General features: G+C 36.4%; 1 protein-coding gene across 1 annotated transcript in view; it reads right to left on the bottom strand.

Annotated features, from left to right (window-relative positions):
• The window catches only part of LOC121410015 (protein artemis-like), a 61,903-nt gene extending 47,170 nt beyond the window's left edge, over positions 1-14,733 (bottom strand). Inside the window, exon 1 of the mRNA XM_041601829.1 lies at positions 14,482-14,733. Coding sequence (XP_041457763.1) covers positions 14,482-14,593 — 112 coding nt within the window. The 5' untranslated portion in view covers positions 14,594-14,733. The remainder of the gene's footprint in view (positions 1-14,481) is intronic.
• Positions 14,734-16,225: the final 1,492 nt, after the last annotated feature.

Raw genomic sequence — 16,225 nt, 5'->3', positions numbered from 1 at the left:
TCCTGTAATACATGTGCGCGCGTTCTTCCGGTAGCGGTTTTCCATACTTCACCATGTGCAATTTCTAATGCACACATTTCCAGTTGGGATATCACAATTCTGTGATATAGTAATTCGAATTGCACAGGAGATAAATCCTGTTCACAGCACATACGATGTGCAAGTCTTTTATCCTCACAGTCGCCGACCTTGCTTGTCAAAACGGAGCCTTAATAATCCAAAATAACTTAGTTTATAGTTGTGAATTGTAGCTTTTTAATTTCTTTCCTGGAGAGGGGTAAATATCAGACAATAAATAATCAAACAAGGCTCCATCTAAAAAAAATAGGAGGACGCCGCGTGCAGTTGAGTGTGGTGTTAGCAAGCCAGTTTTGAGCTCATGTTGTCTGCCAGAGCTCTGGGTGAGAATTCTATCAGTAATGGCCTAAGTGATGGTGATTTTCCGTTTGAGATAGAGTTTAGATTTCATGTTAATTTTTGAAAACTGTCAAAAAACTTTATGATTTCTTCATTGTGATGAATATTTAAGTTATTAATGAATACATTTTCACCAAATTCAGACTCTCCCAGAATGAAAGGCATTTTCTGTGGAGATCTGCGTTTTCAAATAACTTGTGAAAAACTTAAGGTACGTGAACCTACAATACATGTACATAGCCTGTGGCTATGTGCTGGAATTTGAATAGACTGAGTTATTTATTGATTTCGTTTCTTAATTTCTTTAACATAATTTATATAATCAATCCAAGTGCACCTCACAGCCACAATCACACACAAACACTCACCCACTCCCGTGATTCAAATCATAAAAAAAAAAATTATTTAAAAAAAAATTTTTTTTTCCTAAATTTATTATTTGAAATGAATTCTCTCTTTCTCCATCTCTCTGTATCTTTTTTAATTTTTATTTTATTCATTTATTTAGATTTTTTTTTTTTTGGGGGGGGGTTCATTGATCATGGTTCATTAAAGACGAAAAATAAATAAGCCCATGTGTGTGTGGTTGTAAAGGGGATGTGGAGTGAGGGTGTCAAAACACTTAAACATTTAAATCTGATTTCTTAAATGTTTGAATAAGCCTAATACTTAGCATATGCTATTCATGTACTAATTAAAAAATTGCAGGAACTGCGCTTCCTATAAACAAATTTGCAGTGTGGTTTACTGTTATATACATATTTTTTAAATTGCCCCTGGTTCCAGAAAATTGCCCCCGGTTCCTGTAAAAAGCCCGTGAGCCGGGGGCAATTTAAAAAAAAATTGCCCCCGGCTGACAGGTGCTTATTTAAAGGCTCATACTTGACGTAAAACGTGCATTTTAACAAAATGTATAAAATATAGAAATTAAACAGAAAAACGCCTTGAACACAGTGCAAAAAACCTAACCATTTTGCAGCATCGTTAAAAACTATCATAAAGGGCACTCTATTCATAAATAAAGAACGTGAAACTGTCTACCGTGATAAGGCTCGTCACGAAAATTAGTGCAAACTCATTACAAATGTGGGGAAAAAATCAACAAAAGAACCAGTGAGTACTGATTGTATGTTATAATTCATAAATGATTAATTAAAGAACCAGTTAGACCTTAATTTATGCCGCAAGTTAGAGGACTTGGCTGGCATTAAACGTTCAAACTCCGACCTGTTTGGACTCACTTTCTCAAAAAATAAAACTATAGCCTATAGTGGGTTTAATAGGGATAGGAGCACTCAAGGGTTCATTACCATCCTGCCTGTTGGGAATCTACAGGTAGGACTATGGTATGCCAATGTTGTACACAGCACTCACTTTAAAAAGTCATTAAAATATCACTTTTGTGACCAAAAATATTTATTTCCATACAGTTGCAATTTATTTTTCATTAGTAACTTGGGAGTAATTTTTGTATTCACCAGAGCACTCGAAAACTTGAATTTTGGGCATATATTTGTGTACACCCTCTATTGGTGGAAAGCAATATGGCTACCCCGGTATAGTGGTCTACCTGCATTCTCCAACCAGTTCTCGGGAGGAGAGACCTGCGGGTCACAGTTCTGTGTGCGCGCCCTTCTTGGCTGGCTCTTCCAATGCGCCTTTGAATGTCTTTGACAGATATATGGCACTATACAAATGCTGTGCATCATCATCATCAAGAAAACTGTCATTTTTCAATTAAGAAAATATAATTTAAAGAATCAAATTTACTTAAAGCTCGTGGATAGTGTTGGTAAAGGATACAAAAATTGCGCTTGAATGGATCTTTTCCATTGAATAACAATTGCTGATAATAGTTCAATGAGAAATTGACAATATTTCTTCTTGGAAATATCAAAATTTCAAATAAATGCTGAGAAATGACTTCATTTTCCTCGCTGAATTTTGCTGAATTTACGAGCACTCACATAGCGCCCACTACCGTCCACGACTGATTATTTCGTCGATCGCTGGTCATTCCACTTTTACCAACCCGAAATATCCCTGCGAGTATCGTCTGCTAATTCCGTGTACGCTCGTCAATCAGCTGTTACAGCAATGCATCCGTCGAGTTTCTCCCCCAGCGAGTTCGTCGAGGAGCACAGTACAGGCAACGGTAACATCGAAAATAGATTGGTTAGCATAGAGAATAAAAAATATATGGACCTTCTTACCCTTATGCTGTCCGTCCAACCTGTAGTTCACATGTTACCTTCATGTTACGTTCATGTAAACGTATGTTCATGAAAACGTACGTATTGGAGATGTTTCTGTGAAAATTTTGGCTACAATTTTTCTCGTACGAAAAGGTGCAAGATTGGTTGAACCACGGGATACATCTTCTCCATGCATTGAACTACACTGCGATCGACATTGGCACGCTCGCTGAGCAAAACAGTCACATACACATTTTTGCGTGTACAACGTATGGTGTACGATGATTGTGTTCATGATTTTCACGTCATATTTCAACGCATGCATTGGGAAAGGGAAATGGGAAAAAGGGAGAAAAGAAAATGAAAATGAAAGGTAAACAAAAGGAAGAAGAAGAGAAGAAAACAATGAAATTGATAAGAAAAGGAAAAGAAAGAACATGGAGAGAAGAAAGGCGAGAAGAAAGGGAAGGAAAGAGGAAAATGAAGAGATGTAGGCCTGCAAGTGAGACAATCGCGAAATACTAATAAATGATGGGGATTAAAAAAAAAAATATATATATATATATATATAAGAAATTGGAAAATGGAACGGGAATTTGTCTCGTGAAGGGGAAGGAAATGAGGAATAAGGAAACAGGAAATTAGAATGGAACGAGTTATTATGATAGCAGGGGCGTATCCAGCTTTCGCCAATATGGGGGGGGGGGTTCACCCATATTTTCCACGATCGATCGCTATAAGCGAGAGGGGAGGGGGGCTGGGGGATTTACCCCCCCCCCCCCATTTTTTTCCAAAACCGTGTACAAAAACGTAAAAATTACCATATGATTGCGATTGTTTAATGGTCAGCCCCCCCCCCCCCTTGAAAACCATTCCGCGGCCCCTGTAATAGTCAACTTTATTCTCAACAGCATAAATGTTTAATCCTATAATCCCCTATTCAATAGTGCGAGCGTAAAGCGAGAGCTATAAGTTTTTTTGGAAATGTCATATTTTTTCCTGAAAAAACGTTCTTAGTAGTGATTTTGATCCTGAGCAAGATTCGTATATCTAACTAATAACTACTGCGAACATGAATCTGAAGCGCTAGCCTGATAGAAGGGGACCTGTTCTGATTGCAGTATAGCCATGACGATACATTCATGTAGGCCTATTTTCAAAAATCGAGTAATGTGAGCGCGAAGTGAGAGCCGATCATTTTGACATTCAAACTAAGAAAATTGGCATTCTACATGCAGTTCTATGCATTTTCTTTAATCCTGAACTGGATGGGTATATACAATACGAGCGCTAAAAAAGAATTTTTGAATAGTTTGTTTTAGAGTTAAATTTCTCACCAATCAAATTGCGAGCGTGCAGCGCTAGCTGATAGGTTTTGACAATTAGACCTGAATAGGAATGTTTCGAGAATTTATGGAATATATGAGTACTAGAGAATGGGTACTTGACAAAAATTGCTAGGTAGCGCGTAGCGTGAGCTGCATTGATAATGATACCATAAAACGTATTACGGCTGCAATTAAAAAATGTAAATCAAACAGAATAACAACAGCTCGATGTCCGAGCTAAAATAGGTTTTGTATATCATATATATATATATATATATATATATATATATATATATATATATATATATATATATATATATATATGTTTTGACAATTAGACCTGAATAGGATTATTTTGAGAATTTATGGAATACATGAGATTATGAGTACTAGAGAATGGGTACTTGACAAATAATGCTAGCTAGCATACCATATCGGCCTGTTGAGGAAGATTTGTATCTCGACATCAAACATGCAAGTGCGAGCGCGAGCGAAAAACTTGTATCGTGATATTTTGCTCCGCCACTATATAGGGGGACCAGGGTACTTCGCCCCTGGATCGGCCTATGTGATAACGATGAAGATGAATTTAAAAATAAAGAAAAGGGATAAGGAAAAGTGGAAAGTGGAATTAGGCCCAGAAAAACACCTCCGGATTGACGATCGAGGAGTATAAAAAAAAAGAACGGGAGGAAAAAAATGTGATGACGTATGTGCCATAATGTCTGGAATAGCTTGCTAATTTGTTATTGCTGAATTTCGGCGAGGTTTCGGAGGTACCAACCCAGCATTTTATCCTAGTTATTAAATGCTAAATCCTAGCCAAAGAATTTGGGGGCATACCCCATGCACCCCCCCCCCCCCCATTTTCGTTTTTTACCGCCATGTATGTATGGGTGTCCAGTGTCGGTTTTCATGGGATTGGATAACTGACACAATTAAGTTTGGTCCCTGATGGGAGTATTTAATTTTTTTTTACATTTAGGCCTATAATTTATTATTATCATTATGATTACTTTTTTAAAGGGGGGGGGGGTGGTTAGTTCCATAACCAGTCTAAGGCCTATAATTTTTTTATTAACATTATGATTATTTTTTGAGGGGGGTGGTCAGTTCCATAACCAGTCCAAAATTTGTACGGGGGGCACGAGTGCATAAAAGGATAAAATTATTACTATTGAAAAGCTACGAGCGAGCAATCTTTTTTTTACCATTTGAATTCAATACAAAAATATAACTTTGTGTTATATTTTGACGTGATACTCATGTTTCACCCTTCTCTTTTACTATTCTTTTCTCTTCAATGGGGGGGGGGGGTCAAATGCACCATGATGGGGGAAGACCAAGTCTAATAAGTGCTAAAAGGACTATATCAGCAATGCTAGCGGGAGTTTCGATGGTACCAGAATTATGATCATAATAATGTACTCCCTCCTTATCATGAACATACTTGTCATTATAATTCATAAAAACTTATGACTGTCGAATTAAGGGAAGTTAATGTATTCCCTATCCCCCTGGATCGACACTCACCCCCCCCCCCCTCCCCGAACTCCGAGCAATTCCTGGAGGGTATCGGACTCGTATTATTTTGGAGAGAAATGGGGAGAGGGGAGTATTAGATGTGCATGCGCGTAAATGGATCTCAATTTATTTGAAAGGGGGAAGAGGTCATGTCCTCGATATCAATCGATGGTAGTGGGTTATTTATGTTTCGTTCTCGGTGTTTTTTGTACAGTATAATGTAATTTTAGGGTATATCTTAATTTTTTTGGTGTATATGAAAATTCACGAATATGGTATTATGAAAAATGATAGAGAAATGTTACTTCAGCTACCTTCAAGCACTATGGGAGAATTGTGAAGCGGATATTGAACGCAATTTGTGGACGCAAAGCGCGAACTCAGGCGCGGATCCAGGAGGGGGCCGAGCCGGCCCCGCCCCCCCCCCCCCCCTATTTTTTGACAACCTGCAGAAAAAAGTGTACTCTTTACCTTGGTAGAAACTACGAAAAACAGAAAGAAAGGTAAGAAAGGGGTATTTTACCCATGATGGGTAATTTACAGCCTCGTAACGACCGGTCCAACCCCGAAGGATACCCCAAAAAAGGTGACGGGAAGAATTGGAAAATATACTTTATATAAAAATTTTCGCTCGCGCTTCGCGCTCGCATTGCCTGTGTAATGAATCCCATTCAAGAGGGTTAAATGACACTAATATATAACCAATATATATACAATATATCCAGTTCTGTTATCAATTTGCACACATTTTTTTAGCTCGCACAACCTTTCATTATTTTGTTTGATTTACACAAATTGTTAATGTGTATCAAAATGTTCAGCTCGCGCTGCGCGCTCGCATTGTTTGATTTGTGAGAAACCTATGCTCTTTGGAAATTCTTACCAAAATTTGTCAAAATGCTCCTTTATCATGTCAGTATATCAAAAAATTAAGCTCATGCTTCGTGCTCGCATTAAATTGTTTGAGACACACAGCTTGTTTATTTAAATAAAAACGCGCTTAGCACTCCTATTATTTAATTGGTGATACTTGTATCCTCTTCATTAATCACTAAAAACAGTCCTAATTGAGTCACTTTTCACGCTACTATATGATAAAATTTCGGCTCGCGCTTCGCGCTCGCATTGTTTAGTCGGATACTTATCTTTGTTCATGATTATAAAAAATGCTCTGAATCTTCAGTTCTAAGGACATAAAATATCAAAGATTTTTAGCTCGCGCTTCGCGCTCGCATTATATATTAAGACCACATGAGATACCTTATATTGTTCTTTGTAGCAATAAATACTAACACATACTTAAAACTTCAGTCTTTAGTTAGGACTACCCCCTGAAAAACCAACAAAAAAAGGCCAGATAGTAGCGGCCAATCAAAAAAATGTTGATCAAAATAGTTTTCGGCCCCCCCTATTGGCGAAAGCTGGATCCGCCCCTGGAACTGATATTTTGGAATATGAATTTAGAAATTTTCTTGTATTTCATGAAGAGTATGTGTATTGCTGAATAAAAAAAGACAATTAATATTCGAATCGTGAGCAGAATAATTTGTACTTATTGACTAGACTTGAAAAATAGTTTAGGGCAGTTGATATCCTCTTGAACATGTTGAACAGATTGTTATGTCGCTCAAGTCAATGCGAGTACGAAGCGTGAGCAAATTTTCTGTTTATATTATGAACTATTTCTTTTTTTATTATCTATCCCTTCCCAATTAAGTTTTATAATACTTTCTGCCTTCTTTTATAATTTTCTTCCCTAACTCATCTTTTCATTCCCTCTTTTTCTTATAGCTTCCCTTTTCGCCGCCAATAGAGGGGGAGGGGGCTATAAGTGGCCGCTTCGCCCCCATGGATTTGTAAGCCTTGCCTATACATGATCCTGTCATCATTACAGAATATTTTCACTTTAAACTTTCACAGGGGTCGACGGATCGTCCCCCTTTTTGGCGGAGCAATAACCAAAAAAATGGGGGGGGGGGAGAAATAAGTGAAATAAATTAGAGAAGGAAGACGAATGAATGAAATAAAATGAGGGAAGACTTGGAAAATAAACAAATCTTTCATGTCACTTTATAAAATTTTTGCTCACTGTTCGTGCTGGCATAGCCTGCATGCTAGGTGATTTACATATCATGCACAATATGGAGTTTGAAGTATCAAATTTTTAAAGTCTGTATACAGAACATACTTCAGCTCAGTAATCGAACTTTAATTCAAAAAGTTACAAATTGATTTTTAGAAAGTGTTCTGTAAAAATGTCACTTTTATGGTCTGAATATTAGTATCTTCTACTCGCGCTGTGTAAAATTTGATTGGTTTATAGGTAATAGGCCTATATACCTATATTATTTTCTATACCTATACGCCTACCTATTACGCTTTGCTCTCGCATCATTGTTCAGTGATATACCTATCCTGTTCGCGTTTACAAAAAAAAGCCTTCGAGTTCCCTTCTTTAGGTAAAAAAAAATTGCGCTCGCGCTATTTGATTGGTGACACATTTAACGCATTCATTGTTAAATGCAAAAAGTCCTTGACAAGGTCCCTTTCGATCAGATCAAAACGTATATTACAGATTTCTACTCACTCTTCGCAATAATTATTTAGTTGCATACACAATTTGTTTAGGACCACAAACATTAATTGCCTAGATTGATCAAATTTTAGGACAAAACACATAAAATTTAAAAAACAAAATTAGCTGGCTCTTCGCGCTCGAACTATTTAGATAAAGCTTATGAGATTATCATATATTCATGCCAATTTTTAAGAATAAAGGTATAGTGGTGCTCCCCTTCAAATAGTACACAAATCAAGCTTCTAGCTGCCAATCGGGAAAAAAATGGCAGAAACAAATCCGCCTCCCCACCCCCATCAGCGAAGGCTGGTACCATGCAGAGGCGTCGATCCTGGGGGGGGGGGGGCGATCGCCCCACCAATGAAAATATTGGGGGGGGGCAAACATCATTTTGCCCCCCCCCCCAATAATTCCGGATATGCATTAAAAAAACAAGATTGTAATGTTCAGCAAGCGAGATGGTGATACACAACTCGTTCTTTATTTAAAATCGTGCTCAAAATGTCCGCTTTTCAGATTGGAATATACAAATTTTCAGCTCGCGCTTCGCGCTCGCATCATTTCTGTAGCAAAAACCCATACTTTTCATGATTAAATAGGTGAATGTAAATGTCCCACTTTCAGTTCTAAGCCTCAAAAGAACTCCTGCTTCGATTTGCAATCATTCTTTCTTTGATATATATCTTGTTCTTCATCAAAAATGTCCACTAAACTGTTTTTCAGATCGAAATATCAAAATTTTCAGCTCGCATCTATTGTTCTTTTAGATACAAATCTTATCATTGGTACCAAAAATGCTTAGAATATCAAGTTTTCAGGTCAGAATATAAGGAAATTTCAGCTCACTCTCGGCACTCGTACTATCTGTGTAGTGAGATATGTATCCTCCTCATGAGTTACTACAAACAGTCCTAAACAGGCACGCTTTTCCTGTCAGTATACTAAAAAAAAAATCAGCTCGCGCTTCGCGCTCGCATTTGTGAGATACGTGTCTGGGTCTCATGAGTCATATATATATATATGTATATATGCATATATATTTATGTGTGTGTGTGTGGTGTGTGGGTGAGTGTTTTGTACGATCGAGCGCCTTTGGAACATTAATGATTTTGCCCCCCAATCTGAAAAATGGATCGACGCCCCTGGTACCATGTCTGTCTCCGATATATTAGTTGTAAAGATGCCTCTAAAAGAGCTATGTTCTTCTTTACTAAATTGTATTTCTGCTCAGACTCATTAGGAAGGTGCAAATTGGAAACTTGAAACTGAGCATGTACCCATTGCCATTATTTTGACCAGGGTATAGGTGCATGAACAACGTTTGTTTCTTAGCAATCTTGGGACAAGAACGATTTATCAGTATAATGTTCAGTCAATATCAAATTGGAATGAATGTGTCAGGCAAGCTCAAAAATTACAGTAAAAAGGTTCTTATAAAATTCTACGTTTTGAAGAAAGTTTGAAATGGTCACTCGTTTCGTGTTAGATGTCAAGTAAGATTTTTTTTTTATTTATTAGAACGGGTAAAATGAACATTGAGCATTGTCACAGCACCCCAGTAACAATATAGATCATCCTCCGTGGCCAGGTCCATGATTATTTCAATGCACTATGAATTATGTTGCAATTAATAATTTAGGCCGATAACGCACCATATTTTTTTTAGCTTTTCTCTCATAAATACAGTCCGATTGACAATATCCTGATATTTATCCATTTTATAATGAGGGACGTACATGTGTATGTGCATGACTTGTTTGTAAAGTTAGAAACGGAAAGTTGCAATAAAGTTTTGAGGCCATCGTTGTCAGAACAAATTCCCAACGACGCGATTTTAGCCCCTCCCCCTTCTTCAGTTCTTTCTTTCTTTATCTACTAATTTCTCTCTTGCAATTTTTCCTTCTCGTTCTCAGTTTCTTCTTCTTGTGCTTATAATGACTGGAACAATGTGCTTATAATTAAATCATTGTCCCTGCTATTTTTGCATTGCGCACATGGTTCAATGTCCACCCCAGAAAGTATTGATTTGAATCAATTAATTAAAAAAATCAAACACTGCATAATTTTGAAAATTCCACGAAAACCGGATGTAAAATGAAAGAAATGAAATTGTTTGAATAGTCTTAGAGATTTGAAAATAAGGACCAACTTGAATGCATCCATCAAAATGTAATCCACAACGGTTATCCACATATTCAGGAACAAATAACACTTTTTGACACATTTCAATGAGGAGGAAATTAGATAGTCATATTTCATACACGTCGTCAGGGCGTCAGTCATATACAGACCAGGATGTGCATATAAATTACTGTTATGTGAAATTATGATCATAAAAAAAGTTTACATCCCATTTTGATGAAATGTTCAGTGCTTGGATTTTTCTTTTTATTCAAATAAACTTTTTTGTTGCGATGGACTCCGTTCAATTGATCGCTATGCTTCTCATGTGGATATAGGACAGTTAGTTGCAGATCAAGTGACCGTTGCCATTTTTTCCATATGAAAATGACCCCGCCCCCACAAAAAAAAACACGTTATAAAAATAATATATTCATTCAGTCTAAAGTTATAAGAAGGTAAAATCTGCGCACATCGATCACTGAATATATGCATAGAGATCTGAAAAGTGAGATAGATATTCATAACAGTAATATGGCGTCATGCAGTGTCCCCCCCCCCCATGGCAGTTATAAAGAGAAAGGAGAAAATAGAAATATGGAGAAAAGTATGACGATCGACCAACATTTCATTTTTTGGCAGGCCTATTTAGTTAGTGGTTTACCATGTAAAATTTTGGAAAAATATACTTTCAAACTGAATGTCATTTTATGTTTTGTTTGACAAAAAATACTCTTGTTTTTGTTTATCTGTTTATATATATATATTCTTGTTTTGAACAAAATGTTGGCAATTGCCGGTGACGTTCTGTAATAAATTCCATAACTTTATGTACAAGTTCATTACTATTTCCATAGGCTTGCCAGTTTTCCAAAATTGGACAATGATTACATACTGAGTTTTAGTTAGAGCTCGATTATCTCTAGGTAGGAGATGAATTCATATGTTCTCCTGACAGAACATCAGTGACTGAGAAAAGTGAACATGCATTGACCAGGGATTTGCATATCCTGCATGGATTCTAACTACATGTACGTGTACAACCAGTGGACTGAACTGTCCATGACCTTTTATTACTACGAGTACAGTATAAATTCAGCGTGCAGGGCAAACCTCCTTACGTAACCTGCAGTGATTCTTCAACACAAAAACACACATCCCGGCCTCGCACACACACACGTATCATGCAAGTGAATGAAATTCCCATAGGCCAGGCCGATACATATAGCCAACGTGCATAGTGAAGCTAGTCTATAAATTCAAACACTGGTAACCCAAAGACGGTTTGTATATAATTTTATTGAGAAATCGGTGCATTTCCAAAAAATAAAACAGGATGCATAATCTTGGAAATTCGTTTGTAAGGGTTTCTTTCTGTTGGTTTTATTTCCCCTTTTTTCTCTTTATTAATCAGAATCATAGAATAAACTTTTTTTATTAAACGATCTGAAACAACATATGAGCCGAGACTAACACGCGGGAAGTCAGAGAAGAACCGAAAAGATGTGTTTTTTTTCCAGTTCTGTGCCAGTTGTGTATTCATTCTATATTCAGTTTTACAAATTGTTCCCGTGTTATATCGACAGTTAGAGAGCATATTTATGTGCAACAGCGTATCACACCGTGGTTCCACTTCTTTTTTTTTTTAAATGAGGACGATCGGGTTTGTTTATCGGATGCAAGCCCCAGCCGAGGCAAGAGCAAGGAAGGTAGGAAAACAGAGTGATGTTGCATGTAACGTAAAGTAATATCGATATGCGATCGAGGATTTTAGATCTAAAGTCTAATCTGATGCAAGAAAAAAAAAAGGAAAACGCAATGTATCAACATCAACGAGCCTTGTAATTGTAAACTGAGCTGAGTGACAACTAAATTGTGTAGCGGACTAGTACATTGTCGTTCTCGCGTAGCACACGCACGGCAGCAGTAGTGATCCGCCAGCAGGGCCTAGGCCTATGGTATCTTTGAAACTTTATCGGGTATCCCCGCAGAGTTAAATTCACACAAAAAAGAGCATAATTTATCATGAAAAACACCATTTCATTTCATATCATCTACATCATGACTGTTTTAGGGCATACACATTCTTATTACATACAAATTAATTAGAATGGTGACAGGCCGATTTCGAGGAATTTACCAAAACTATCCACCCTCTTTAAGAGTCAAGCTATATGATGAATAGTTCTAATGGAAACTGACAGTGTCAAAAAAATCAAGCATTTGTCCCCCCCCAAAAAAAAAGAGAAAATAAGCCAAACATTGCATACCTTATTTAACCATCATTAATCATTAACTTGTTCATTGAATAAGAGGGTTAGGACTAATAAAAAGTTAGGGTTAGGAATTAGGTAGATGGCTGATGGAAAATGAACTCTTCCCCATTTTATTTTTTTATGAACAGGATGGAATTTTATGCGAGTGTGAAGCCGAGCTGAAATTTTTGATATTCCGACCTAAGAACTTTATATTCTAAGCAATTTTTGTAACCATGATTAAATTGTTTTTTTATATTCCGACCTGAACACCGGACATTCTAAGCACTTCATTTAACTATGAACAGGATGGATATACCTAAACAGTTATATGTGAGCATGAAGCGCGAGCTGAAATGATTGATATTCCGGCTTAAGAACTGGATATTATAAGCACTTTTTGTAACCTTGAACAAATTGGTTTCAAACTAATCAATTGAACTGAGCGTGAAGTGTGATTAGAAAACTTTTGATATTTTAACCTGAAAATTAGACAATCATCTTAGGTATCCAACTAAAAAATTTAAATGCGAGCGCGTAGCAGGAGCGAAGTTTTTATTATCATTATATTACCTATAAGTTGTTCTCTACCTTTCTCCTGTCCCTGGTCAGCCCAGTCCGTCCTAACTATCGGTACAGAGAGCTCTAGCTAAAAGTCACATTGCGTAAAAATCACAATTTACCGATAAAAGTGTACAGTTTGACATTTACAGACAAAAATGGTGGAACTAAAATAAAAGAATCAGTTGGAACAGCCCCTTGTGCCTGACAGTTTATCATTTTTTCTGACAGTCTGCAGTCCAGTTATTGTTTTCCCCTTTCTCTTAGGGGGTGTTGCAAGAAAATATTTATGATCTATTGCAAATATTCTGTTGCAAATTTACAACTGATAGATCAACGTTAGCTGTAGCAAATCAGATTAAATTTTTTGTTTCACGGAGCAAATCAGCAATCAATCCCTAATTTGCAATAAACTACAAGGCATATAGATTTAGGGATCAAAAATATACTTGCAATTGATCGCAAGTTTCTTGCAACACCCCATTAAACTCTTTCTTATTTTTCCCCTTCCCCTTTTTTCTTTTTCCTTTTTCCTCTTTTCTTTCCCCTTTTTCGCTTCCTTATTTTTTGCTTGTGACTCGTCAGGAGGGGGGGGGGCAGTCTGACCCCCCCCTTTAGTTTAGGCTTAGGTAAGCTAGTGGCAGTGCTACTACTGACTACTGTATCCTCTCGTTCTTAAAGGACAATTCCACCCCAACAAAAACTTGATTTGAATAAAAAGAGAAAAATTCAACAAGCATAACACTGAAAATTTCATCAAAATCGGATGTAAAATAAGAAAGTTATGGCATTTTAAAGTTTCGCTTAATTTCACAAAAACAGTTATATGAACGAGCCAGCTACATCCAAATGAGAGAGTCGATGATGTCATTCACTCACTATTTCTTTTGCTTTTTATTGTTTGAAATATGAAATATTTTTATTTTCTCGTCATTGCCATGTGAAATGAAGTTTTATTCCTCCCTGAACACGTGGAATTCCATTATTTTAACATTTTGTGCTTAAGTTCAGGCAAGGAGGTCCCAATCGTCAAATTCGTAAAAATTGAAATATTGTATAATTCAAACAATAAAAAACAAAAGAAATAGTGAGTGACATCATCAACTCTCTCATTTGGATGTAACTGGTTCGTTCAAATAACTATTTTGTTAAAAATAAGCAAAACTTTGAAATGTCATAACTTTCTTATTTTACATCCGATTTTGATGAAATCTTCAGCATTGTGCTTGTCTGATTTTCTTTATTGATTCAAATCAACATTTTTCTGGTGGACTTGACCCTTGTTTTCTTTCTTTCTTCCTTCCTTCCTTTCTTTCTTTTTTCTTTCTTTCTTTTTTTTTTTTTTTTTCTTTTCTTTTTTTCTTTCTTTGTTTCTTTCTTTCCTTCTGCTTTCCCCTTCTAGAACTTAGATAGCAAACAACTTGTCAGATAAATTGGTCCCAATTACAGCCAAGCTAACACATAAATCTATATGTGGGACAACCAATAATATGATCACTTACCAGAATGGCAATGAGAAAGAAAATAGCCCCTTGCTTTAAGCACTGCATCCCCCTGAAATCTATCAATGGAAATCTGCGGATATTCCACCATCAGTCCACCAAATGTACTCATTGTCTTCAGGCATCAACTTCTTATCAAATCAAACAGTTACTAATGATAGTAGCATGATTTAGAATGTATTCGAAACACCCGCAGTACTGACTGGTGAAGTGACGTCGGTCGCGCATTTTTTTTTACAAGCACCAGCGGCTTGCGATTAGCGCTCCATAGTCATGATAGTGTTCATTCGATGTCCATCTGCAATTCAGATCAGTTATGTCCACAGCTGAAAAGTGCAATATGATTTTTTCCTCGTCGACCTCGAAAAATCTGGGAAAAAATAAACTTGAAGAAGAAGGAGAAAGAGAACGAAAAGAAAGAGAGAAAAATTGATTGATTGAAAAGATTGATTTGCAAAGGCGCCGGAAGCAGAGGGTGATTTTAATATGGGGGCGGAGCTAGGCAAAACGAGCTTCATTGCCCCCATGCCCCCTAAAAGTAATAAATAATCCACTATTTACTGACAAAATGATTATGAAGGCACATTTCAAACTGATAATATCTGTGGAAGAGGGTAACATCCCGTTACCAAGTAAATATGCACATTTTTTTCTGATGGCGATTAAAGTTTTCATTATTTTCTTTTCGTGAATACGCACCCTGTTCATGATGACAAAAAATGTGCTGGATATAAACAAAAAAAAATTATAATAAAAATGATAATTTTGATTTTTTGATTTGATTTTATTCATTTCTGCATTCAAGATAATATATGCAACATAACAATAAGGTGATACAATTCAGTTTCACAAAGTAATAAAGCAATAGTCATAATAAAGCAATGAAAAATAAATATCGACAAGAAGCAATATTCAATCGAAAAAAAATAACAGTTTAAATGAATGCAGGAGACCGCCATGATGATGATGATGATAATGATGATGATGGTGATAATAATAATGACAATAATAATAATGATGATAACAATAACAATAATTATAAAAATAGAAGTATATTAAAAAACAAACAAATAAAAACTTAAATAGATGAAAGAAATATCTAAAATTAGAAATGAAAATAAAGTAAAATGAAATGAAATTACATAAAATATTCCTTGATTTGGGAGGAAAAAGGAGTGGGGAAAATGAAATCAAACGGAAGAGCTTATTTTGTGGATATTTTTTTTTCTGTCAAAAACATTGATTCCCATTTTATATTTTTTCTTTCTTTTTTCTCTTTTTATTGCTCGCTCGCGACCCTTTGCGGCATGTTCTGCCCCTCAAATTCTCGACATAATCATTACGCCACTGTGGGAAGACTAGACTGGAGTTTGAATGAAATCGTTGCACACAAAAGAACTCGCATATTGATGGCGGGGTGAAAATACTAGTAATGACTCATACTTGGCTCATATATAAATACCAGCATGGTGCGTCAAATATCACGACAGGTTCCCTCTGAGAACCACACCCCCTCCTCTTCCCCCCTCTCTCTCTCTCTCTCTCTCTCTCTCCCTTTCTCTTTTCATTTTGCCCATATATCTATTCAATTCGAGAACATATTTCATGTCCGGATATTGTTTCAAATAATTTGATGATAGGCCCTATTTGAGTTCACAGTCTAGTCCACTATTATGACGTATGTCTTTGTACTGTGTGCTGCATTCTTCACATTCTTGTAGTCAGGAAAATAGAATTGACATTC

Source organism: Lytechinus variegatus, chromosome 3, assembly GCF_018143015.1.
Source record: "Lytechinus variegatus isolate NC3 chromosome 3, Lvar_3.0, whole genome shotgun sequence".
NCBI lineage: Eukaryota > Metazoa > Echinodermata > Echinoidea > Temnopleuroida > Toxopneustidae > Lytechinus > Lytechinus variegatus.
Note: the sequence above shows the minus strand (reverse complement) of the source record. Positions and strands in the feature narration are given on the sequence as shown.